This window comes from Liolophura sinensis, chromosome 12 (assembly GCF_032854445.1).
Source record: "Liolophura sinensis isolate JHLJ2023 chromosome 12, CUHK_Ljap_v2, whole genome shotgun sequence".
Lineage (NCBI taxonomy): Eukaryota > Metazoa > Mollusca > Polyplacophora > Chitonida > Chitonidae > Liolophura > Liolophura sinensis.
In genome coordinates, this window is record NC_088306.1 from 20,588,684 (window position 1) to 20,600,491 (window position 11,808).

An 11,808-nucleotide genomic window follows, 5' to 3' on the forward strand; every position below is an offset into this window, starting at 1 on the left:
AATTAGCCTCAGTGGTGCTTACATTTATTTCTATTTCTTTCAGAACTAAGCATGAATCTAGTTGTACAACAATCCTATCATAATTTTATAAACATTTAATAGGGGTCAAAATCAACCAGCACAACTCCTCAGGAGGCTACGACCTGAACCAGGAATACCCCGGCCGTGCATCTACAGCTAGGCTACTTACGCAGGGTCGCTGGAGTTCCTTGTAAATGATAAACATGTAGTAGGCCTATTGTACCAACCGTTCAAACACTGAAAGAAATATTCTTCCGGTATGTCCAATTCCCCCAAAAACTATATTTATCACTTGGGCCTTCATATCTCAAGTCCACAACTTTTATCTTCCCTAGGATAGAGCTTAGACTATTATACGGAAAATACCTTCGACATTAGAGGGCTAGAGTAAACATGAGGTCACTTTGTTCTTGACAATGGAGACATACTGAAGCTGTGTCATGTGGAAGTTTCATTAAACTTTTACAGGGTTGAAAAAAATATTAAAAAAATATTTAATGCCGGTTTAAGATACTCTGCTTGATAGTCTTTCAGTGGACATAAACATTAGTCAGGTGCTGTCATTCACTTCAATACCAGGCTTAAATTCTGAACAACTGGAAGCAGATCTGCACACCTCTCCTTTCTTGCTTGAACAGTGGGCGTAAAGTATAATATTTCATAAGGTTTATGCGTTTGATTCTGGTTAACTTCAATATGTATTCACAAATTTTCAATCAAGGTTAAAGGTATATGGTCTAGGTTAAGTACCAGTTAACTGTGCAGTACAGAGTACTTAAAATTTTTCTTCAAAATCAAACGGAAAATGTGCATAAATTGCCCTGAAAGTTGCTCTTTCATAAGTGAAAAGGTTGAGGATTTTGGGTATGGTAAATCTTCAACCTTTTCAACCTCTAAAGCACCTTCTTCAGTGAAATATATGCATACAATTATAATGAAAAATAGAATGGATCTGCGAACAGTAGATCCTATGCCGGGATACTGGATTGGATCGAGGACGTTTTCCACACCCAATAATACACGGCCAATATAACAGCAAGTTTATACTTCCACGTCTCAATCCACAACCTGCCATGCACAGACTGACTGCTCTACTGATAGCTCGGCGTTGTCAGAAAGCCAACACCTGGACCAGGGCACATGTTGATATCTGTCAATCACCCTGGCCTGGTTAGGTATAGCAAAAAGACAAAGTCTGCGCAAAACAAAGCTAACTTTTGGAAATACACACACAAAATACACTGGTTGAGCCAATCGCATCCGCAGTGCAAACCAGACAATTAGGAGAACATATACAGTTAAACCTGCTGTATGCAACCAGTGAAGGGACACATAAAAAGTGGACGCATATGACAGTTGGCCACATAAGGCAGGTTGCGAAGACCAAGCCAAATAACAACTGAATTAAGTTTCAGGAAATCTACACATGTAGGCCTACATATTTTTTTTTTTTTTTTTTTTTTGTTTGGTGTTTTACGGCGAAAAACGATCAGGGCTATTGATTTATTTATTTATTTATTTGATTGGTGTTTTACGCCGTACTCAAGAAAATTTCACTTATACGACGGCGGCCAGCATTATGGTGGGAGGAAACCGGGCAGAGCCCTGGGTAAACCCACGACCATCCGCAGGTTGCTGGCAGACCTTCCCACTTACGGCCGGAGAGGAAGCTAGCATGAGCTGGACTTGAACTCACAGCGACCGCATTGGTGAGAGGCTCCTGGGTCATTACGCTGCGCTAGCGCGCTAACCGACTGAGCCACGGAGGCCCCGGCCTACATAATAATCTTATACATATTTGTTACAGTACTAATCAGTTCTGCTACATAAATTTCATAGAAATATAACGACTGTAGTAAGATAATAACTCAATAATTTCAAGTTTTGTGGGGTAGACCTATGGACTTCAAGAATTTAACAGGTGATTACAGAATAAGTTTCAAGGGAGGGCACGCATGACAGGAGAACTTTCTTCACATCATTGTCAAGCATTAGAAATTCATGAGCTAGTTTGGCCTACATAGATATAAATGACTATTCTAACAAAGTTTTGGACTGTAAATGGCAAACTGCTGAGATGTTCAATCATATTTGCCATTAACGGTGAAACAACAACAACAACATGTACGAATGAAGGAAGATCAATTTCACTATGTGTCCGGTACAGGCAATATTTTGGCCACACGAAATGAAAACACACCACCATTTGCCTATAAAGATAATGGCCAAGCAACCCAGATAATTTCTCAAAGACCATTCATGGGAGGAACCACAGGAGGTCAGATTATATTTGATTATATCCGAGTTTGCCCGCTGTTTATGGCATTCATGGCGCCGACCTCAGCATGGAGCTAATCTACTCCCACAGTGCAGGGGTGTCCAGGCAATAACCAGTTAGGCCTGATTAAAGAACAACAGACTTCACTGCTGTTGACCAATAATGTTCACACTTCACTTGTCATCACAAAGTGGCAGGTTGTAACTTTTAAATAACTACAAAAACTGTTGAAGTTGGGTGGTTGCCTTTTTGAAATTTTTGAATGTCCAATGCAGCAAACATCATTACTGTTGAAAGTCTCAGCCGCTCAGAGAGGCTGATATAGAATTTGGTGGCAAAATATATTGGCCACTGGACACATTGGACACGTGCCCGCATATTACAGGTCGTTTAACATGGAAAATTGTTTGGTCGCGGCAGAGAGTGGCCGCTTATGGCAGATGGACGCTGATCACAGGTGACCGTAGATACAGGTTTGATTGTATATGAGACATTCTCTTCCCAGCCATCCACACATTGTATTACACTATATAGCTTGTATATGTAAATGTGCCAAATGCGGTAAATCTGCCTTTGGACATTATTTGGAAACATGTATGTCCTGTGTTTATTGACACAGATCAACGATTTTCAGCACACATAGACTACATGTGTAGCACTCAGTGATTTTCAGCTTTACAGCTGTAATGGTTTTCTCTCACAAGACCTCCAAATATGGTGGAAATTACGCTTTTTGTGTTTTGCTCGTAATTTGCGGCCAAACTATACGTCGCCAGAAAGAAATAAGTCCAGATTCATGAACAGAACGTCAAACTGCATTGGGTAGCATGCTTACAATGTTCGTGCATTCATCCTAGTCGTAAATGCATTTACAATGCATCATATAACATGGGCACGCTTAAGTGCCAAATGTGGCAAATCGGCCTTTGGACAATTTTTCAAGCCACTTTAATTTTTGAAGCAACTGCAACTCCTGCATTCTGTAAAACACTTCAACAATTTTCCGCATGCATACAGTACACATACAGGCCTTTGCACTCAGTCATTTTCAGCTCCATGGCTACAGCGGTTTTGTGTCACATGACCTCCAAACATGGGGGAAAATTGCACTTTTTCGCACTTTCATGGCAATTGGCAACAAAACCGTGCATTGGAGAAAGGAAAAACCACCAGATTCGTCATCAGAACATCCAACTACACCTAGCAGCGTACTTGAAACTTTTAAATTCACAACATTTTCATCGCCTGACAAATTGGCTAAGCTGGGATCGACATGAACGACAGGCGTGAGCGGGAAGAGAAAAGACTGCCCCAGACACATCTGCGTCACACCACACAGCCTGGAAATGGTTAGCATTTAAATCCTTATGTAATTAGGCCAAGTCGGAGAAAATTTCACCAGCATCTCCCCTACCATCCACACTATTATATGTATCACTAAATCCCCAAGGCAGTCGTAATTCTCCCTTCAAATTTACATACACATTTTCTTCATGTTCATATCTTTTATATCAGAGCATAAGTTATTAGTAAAAAAAATCAAAACATAACCCGATACACGGCTTTCAAAGTTTCAATGCGACCTTACACCATTTGTCACTAAGGCAGTCGGCCGGTCTTTAGCATTCCCGCGAATAGATCCTCGAGCTTTATGATGCTATGCTACGCCAGTAAAAAACAGCCATTCCTTGGCAGACTTAGCCCGCTTTTTGTAAGAAATAACACAAAAACACGGCCTGTGTAACTGCAAATTTATACTTCCTTGCCTCAATCCACGACCTGCCATGCACAGACTGACTGTTCTACTGATAGCTTTTTATTGACTATAAACTCAGTCTAGTTCGTATCTAACTCCATGTTAAAGCAACAGGATTACCTATCCTATTATCTTTTTCTAAACAAAAAACCGTGTTGTCATTTAAACGCTTCTAGCGAGAAAACTATTGATCATAGCTCAAATCCATTCACATAGTACTGAAAGAGCATGTCTTGGGCTACAATTTGGTGCAAGTTGCACATTTCTAGTTCTCACAGTTCTCGAGTTATAGGTCATTGAAATTACGTAACTAATTTTAGGTTTTGACTATATCTCGAAAAGTTACAAAGATATGCAAAAATTAAAAGCTGATTCAGAATCAGTGGCTCAAAATACACCATAATGCGTTGAGAAAAAGTGAAATTTCAGAACCTTTTAAGAGGTCACAATTTCAACCAAAGGCAAGTTTCCAAAGTTTTAAAAGGAAGTCAACGATTTTTGCAAACTTTTTGTAACTACCTACGGTCTAGCGGCATATCAAATTTCTGAACAATAGGTTCAATGGTTCTCGATAGAAAATTTTTTAAAGGTTCCACACAAAATTCAATGTGGCTGCCGAACCACGTGACCTAGAAAAAAAATTGGAGAAACTGTATCTGACAGATGATTTGAGCAAAATATGGGACTTGTATGATGAACGGTGTTGGAGATCTCCTGCTCACAAAGCCGGTGAGAAAAAAAAAATAATAAGAAGAAAAAACAGAACGATTACAATAGAAGTTCCCTTCGGAGAGAACGGGATCCCTAATGATGCTAAAATGACTTATTTGAGTCACTGAAGATGCAGGCTTCATAAAACTGAGTAAACTATTTCTCTACACCCCACAGTGTTTCAAATATTGATAGAATCAGCAGCTGAGAAGTTTGACAATTTGGGTATACCCTCGGCCTCAGTCAGTAACCACTGCACCCTTGCCAAGTACCTGAGTCAGTAATACATTTAGCCAGATTCTGTGGATGTGTCTTGATTCCACTGTTTGTCCCAGAATTAATTTTATCAAAAGATGACAAGAGACCCTTCCAAGCCTGCAAATACATGTACATGTAAGCTACTTTGTCCGGTATATCACATCCAGTCAGGTACAAACCTTGGTCAATGCTGCCAGACAACCTTTACATGTCAATACATAACATAGGGAATCTTCAAAAACATACAATGGTTTTAACAGAATTTTAAATTTGTCAGCCATGCCTGAAAAGTTTTTTATATTAGGGCTAAACCTATGGCATCACCTGATAAATCTCTGCATATAAAGCAGCAGCAAAGGGCTGGATGGAATTGACATTACTGGTCAGGCTTTTCACCTTGTTTATCACCTTTAGCACGAGTAAATGACGAGTAAATGTCCTTTAACATTAGTCTGGTATCTTACCTGTATGTTCCAAAACAAACTTCAAAACAACTTTCTACGATGAATATAACTCTTGAGTCAGGCAAAACGTGAAACTTAGTCATGGGCGAAATTTTGATCACCTAGCATCATATTTATGACCACTTAATCAGTGCTCTTCAATTGCTTAAGTCTTGGGAATAAAACAGGCTTACAGTGTCAGCTGAAATGAGAATGGCATTGTTGTTGGGTATGGTGTTCTTAACTGCAGGGTGCATTTTTAAGAATTTGAACAGCTGTCACAGCTTGTGACCACACATTGGTCATTTATTTTTTTATTATCTGATTGGTGACAGTGTTTCAAGAAACTTTAAAATGTGTAACAATAATGGGTGGACGACATCCCCTCACCCTCCTTTCAGTACTTGACAAACTTCCGGACATAAAACCCAAAGCAGCATTAGCTAAAATGTAGGAAACTTCTGGTATGTTAGCAATTGCCAGATGACAGGCTTAGACTAGGTTCTGACCCCCTGAGCAGTGGGGTCAAGAGGGCATGAAATGTACAACTCACCTACTACTACTGGCACAGGATCCCGTCCTGGTGCGGGTGCTCCGCCGCAAGCCCTTTAGCTCCGACGGATCAGAAGTCTTTGGCGGCTTCGCTTTCAAGCTTCCCTTACTGACAGATTTCTTGGTACGCGATGCCTTTCCGAGGTTGAGTTTCAGTTTCTTGACAGGGACAGTGGGGTTAAGGTTATTGGACGTGGTATCCGTTTCTTTTCCCTGTACTTGGATTTCTGGCTGGTGATTCACCTCTGGTTTTCCTACAATGTTTATGTCTTTATTCCCCTGCTCCTGTACGGAGTTGTGAACTCGCTTGAGATTGTGCTGGCTGGCCTTGCCCTTCACTGAGGACTTGTCTTTGTAGTATGGCAAGCCAGCTACGATGTGAGCATTTGAATTTGACCTTAGATTACAACTGGCAGAATACAACGATGGAAAACCGTCTAACGGAATTTCCTCCGTAGGCGTGCAGCTGGCAGAGGTTGTGCTGTCTGACCTAATACTAGTCTTGTCCGACGACACAGACCCTTTGCTGCGTTTGACTTTCGTGCAACCACTGGGCTCACTTTTCACTACGTCAATGCAGGAGGCACTTTGTTGAGCTTTGCGTTTATTCTTCCCTAGTTTACTCCCCTCAACTACTTTATCGTTGACTATATTATTGGAAGTGCTAAACTCAGCAGCGGTCTTTTTGTCCTTCCTGTTCTTCAACTTCCGTTTGAGTTTCGCCAGTTGTTTCCCTCGCTTGGATAATTTTTGTGAGTCTGGGGAATTGCTGGGCAGAGACTTGGACGGAGCAGATGAAGATAACTGTGGAACACTCACAGAACTGAGAAAAGAAGAAAGCAAAAAGGCACATGACACACAATAACTCAAATGGACAAAGATCTCAATAATGCTGCTGGACCAAGGTATGAAACATTTAATACACCCCTAAAGAAAAAAGATCAACTCAAGTTAAGATGCTATCACAAATATGTTGGGGAATATCGACAAAAAAATGAAATCTTTTCTCCAAGACAGATAATTTGCTTCCAACCATTAAAAATATTTAATTCTTGTAATGGCAAACTGGAGGACATGCTACACAAAAGGTCCCAATGAAATTAGAATGTATCATTTTCTGCTGTGACGTTGCACTGCATGTATACATCATATAGGTTTTATGAGCATACATACACCGATAATTGTGACATAATAATGGAAAGAACAAATGAGTTTCTAGCTTTGGATCATCTTGTTACAGGCAGGCAGGAAGGAGTTTAAGAGTTCCCCATTACAGTCCAAGTGGCAAACAGTAAGATGTGAACTGCAGTATCACTTGTACAAGGAAGCTTTCAAAGTAAAACTTAAGAGAATGATGCAGAACATAGAACATATTAACACATACTGAACATCCTGTCCATGATAAGAATTTATTTAATTATTTGATTGGTGTTTTATGGCGTACTCAATATTTCACTTATGCAATGGCAGCCGGCATCATGATGCCAGAAAATTTAGGTGAAACTAAGAACAATCCACAGGTTTGCTGGAAAACCTTACCACTAGAGAGGAAGCCAGCATATGTAAATAAATACATGGGCTTCAATTCAGAGCGTCCTTGATTAGAGATCTGAAATAACAATGTATTATCAGGTCTACCTGAATAGCTTAGTGGTGGACTCTGCACTGGTACAGAGCTCTTGACATGAAGTTTGGCGGTGAGCACGTCTGCTGGACCCCCCCAAGGTGATGTTCAGGTTGGTCGGCCATAGGCGACGTCCATGTGCTGGCTCATACCAGACACTACCAGTCCTGCAATTACAGAAAGTTTACATACAAAGTTAGTACATTTCAAAAATATTTGTCTTTCAGTCAAGGTATGAAACATGACACTATAGCTTGACAGCCCCAAAAACGATCAGGGCTATTGAAAAACACTGTAAAAATACATTTTGGTAGACCTAATGTTGCGCCTTTCTGCATGATGTTAGACAGTATTGCACTTATTCACACATGCTTTTTCATGATATTCAGCAAATCATTCAAGAATATTTTACCTCTATTTCACTTAGTTACCCTAGCTGTTTATCACCACCTCCAATTTTTTTATGATATCAAATAACAGGAAATAATCACAGTTGTAACCAGGACAGATTCCATACAAGACATTTCTGACTGAAGTCAAAATTTGAAACACTATCTTAAAGCTTATTTTTCGGTGTTATACAGTAAATTTTATCTCACCTGTGTTATTCCAACTGTATCCAAACTTCAACTTCAGTACCAAAAACTGAATGTTTTGGAAAGATTTTAAATTTTTGACTCAAGTCTGAAATTGCTTTGTGGAATCAGCTCCTGGTTTAAAATTACAGTTACTTCCCTTTGCAAAAACAAATGGCAAATGACAGGTTCCTTGCTGCTGTACATTATTGCTGAATCCTTACAAAAAAGTTTTAAAGCCAGCAACTGCATGCTTGTGATTTCTAACGCCTGCACTTATGGATGCAATTGTAAAAAGAAACTGTAATAAACTTCCCTATTCCTTTTTCGCACTGAGTAGAAAACATATTAGAGTATAAAATCTTTCAATGAAGCATTGGCTTGATTTCAATTTTGACTTCAATTTCACATACTTACTTACATGTACTTGGGTCAGAATTCAACACAATAAATACTCATATCTTCCTGAAAACTTTTTCAGCATTTTTTTAGCATTCCTAGCATAAAAAAAAAAACATAATAATAAAAAGGCAGGGGTTTCCTTTGTATTTCTAAAAAACCTTAAAATCCCATCTCAACCCTAGAATTCAAGAAATGAACTCTTTATTGTACTATTTCATGAAAATGAACGGTACACCGAAACAGGCTGCAAAGGCAGCTTTATTATAATTTTCCCAGTACATTAAGCAATTCAACTATTTTTACATCCATGGCAAATCGGTCAATGTATCACGTCAAAATACATGTATTTTACATGTAGCTGAGCACATCAGTGCATGTATCGCGTGTCCACTGAAAAGTAACATGTGATGGTGGGTAACTCACACTATGGCTAACTTCCAGCAGGTTCAGGCAGTAACACATACTAAAACATGTATGTGTACCGGCTTGTGTGGCACTTACTCCCTGTCAAGTCTTCTTATGCAACTCCAAATATCCTTGCATAACCTATGTTTCCCATATTACTACAGGCCAGGGCATGTTGAGGTCTCCTAACTGGTGGTTGTATTATATCCTTAAACAATGTTGTCAGATTTAAGGGCATGGCTAGAGACTTTGTCAACTGTTAACACTAAAACCCTTAAATGTCCCCACATTCAGCAGTAATCCATACCCTGTGGTGTTGTGTGCTTCTGATCAGTGTACGCACCAACATTTCTAGATTCAACTAGAACCTTAACAGCTGGTGGCAAATTAAATCTTTTCAATCTCTGTCAATCACTGATTAGTGATTTATATCTTTTCTTATCAGACAAATCAGCTGTTAGTATGTCTCATAACATATCATTTAAATTTCAATTTTTACAATATCATGACGTTGCTATTTAGTGTTGTAATGGTTGCTCCATACTCTTTCCTTCCTTCCTTGATTTAACAGATTTGCGACAGGTGCATTAAATGCAATTTCACTATGTTTAAACCAGGGATTGCAAGTATATACTTAAGTATAAATTATATCACACACCAGTCAATGCCTACACATTTTGCCCTACAAAATGATGTAAACAAAGCAAATTTAACAATCAATAAGACTTAACCATAAAACATTGAAATTAAACCATTAAAATTTAAATTGTTTTCCTGAAAAACTTATGCCAGGTATTCAAATGTGATTGTTTCAGTGTTCTTTGCTATATAAAACCTCAGAAATCTATAAAAATCAGCACATTGCCCATTTAGCCAGATGTTAGTTTTCACCTCCTGCTCCTTGTAAATAACTTGGATGCTCAAAGGTATGAACTAACACACTCTGTTTAATGCATCAAGGACTAAACAAAGAAAAAATGAGAAGATGGGTAGCACTGTCTATCTTAAGTAGCTTGCAGATATTTTATATGTTCTGACATTATCTGCACTATACAAATAAACTGTCAATCTGGTTTGGCCTTAGGTTTCCTGGGTTTTTAAACTAAGTGTGTACATTATATAGTACTATTACACCTCATAGGGTAATTCTCGGTTTCCATTGGTCGAGAGACGGTCACAAGATATTCCGCAAAACATGACGTACATTGATCATGCGCGCCAAGGAATGCAACGTCACGCTCACATATATAATCCCACTTTCACGAGGCAATACCCAACAATCAATGATTTTATTCCACAGAAGTTATCTCCTTTTTGAGAGCTCACTGGCGTCTGCTTAAACAACCAGATGATTGCTATAGCTCCCTTATCGAAGTCCAAATTTGGCAATTTAAAGTACAACTCGGAAAGATATTGGTTTTTTCGGTATAATAAAACATATGGTGCATACTGTGGGATGGGACATGAAGAAATGTCAACTCTCGTCAGGTTATATTACTTCTCACTTCTCTAGAGATGACAATTCCTGATGTCCCACCCCACAGCATGCACTATCTGTATAGTGTGTCCACACAGGCTTTGTATGCATTAAAGTTGACAGGCCAACTCCTGCAGCACATAGATCTTTACACTTCATCAATACACACCACTAAGGCTGACACTACAAAACTGAACACAGACAAACTGACACTTCCTAATTCATACACCAAAGCTGTCATTTTAACATGAAACTTACACAATAAATGCAGTTATTTCAGAATGTCGGCCATATTGAATATATGTTCACAGCAAACGAACAGGAAGAACTCGAGTGAAAACATGTCTCATCAGCAGACAATTCAGTAAATTAAATCACATGCAAGGTAATGCATATTTACACAAGTGAAATGATTTATACTGTGCTTATGGTCTTTTGCCACGACTGAAATTGTTGAACGAACACAAAGCAAAAACAGCTGCACGAATCCGCTAACGCAACACTCCGAGTACGAGATCAATTTTGCAGATATACATCCCTAGGCTGGGCTTGTTCCGATTCATCATTTTATGTAAGCTTGTGGGAATTCTGTGGTGCATAGGAGCAAATGAGACAAAACAGGACACACAAACAGGCTATTCTGACAATGACCCATATATGTCAGTGTTCTCTGGCATGCTAAGCCTAATTTTTCCGCATCTGTGTTTATGGCTATGCAGACCTATTTTATGCGTGGTAGGCTGTGGGTTGGTTTGTCTGCTTTACTGCCATTTGCAGCGTCCGAGTCATGCACATCCAAGACAAAATATTCGCTCACTGTCCCGTGTTTCGCACTTTTAACGTGTTCTGTTAGCTCACCAATCCTTACCATGCCAATCTGTTTCAAATGAAACCACCTCCCCTTACTGTGAACGCGATATTTCTGTCATCTTTTCTTCTGTTCCTGACCTTGTATTTACGTGTGTCACTATGAGTATATTCATCCGCCAGACACTTATAGTTCGGTTGTGGCAGGGATTACCCCCCTTTCCCCCTGCCCAACCCTCCCAGCCACTGCACTCAAACGCATTGGCCGAATTATATATTAAGCACAGCGAAAGTATTGAATGTTAAGTGCCCCGATATTCAACCACTTTGTCAATCATTTCATAATTTATCATAAATGTATCGACCGGCAGCTGATTTTTTGTAATTTTTTTATATATATACGACTAAAGGTTAGCCGTATGCTATGGAAACACGAGTCCTTTATAGGCTTATTATTATTTAAAATAGCGAAGTGAAATAAAATCATTTGAAGAAATAC

At 39.2% G+C, this 11,808-nt stretch overlaps 1 protein-coding gene across 1 annotated transcript in view; it reads right to left on the reverse strand.

Moving 5' to 3' along the window:
• The window catches only part of LOC135479774 (E3 ubiquitin-protein ligase TRIP12-like), a 48,219-nt gene extending 37,040 nt beyond the window's left edge, over positions 1 to 11,179 (reverse strand). Inside the window, exons 1-3 of the mRNA XM_064759680.1 lie at positions 11,154 to 11,179; positions 7,658 to 7,810; positions 6,021 to 6,842 (exon numbers count right to left, since the gene is read on the reverse strand). Coding sequence (XP_064615750.1) covers positions 6,021 to 6,842; positions 7,658 to 7,810; positions 11,154 to 11,179 — 1,001 coding nt within the window. The remainder of the gene's footprint in view (positions 1 to 6,020; positions 6,843 to 7,657; positions 7,811 to 11,153) is intronic.
• Between the last annotated feature and the right edge of the window lie 629 nt (positions 11,180 to 11,808).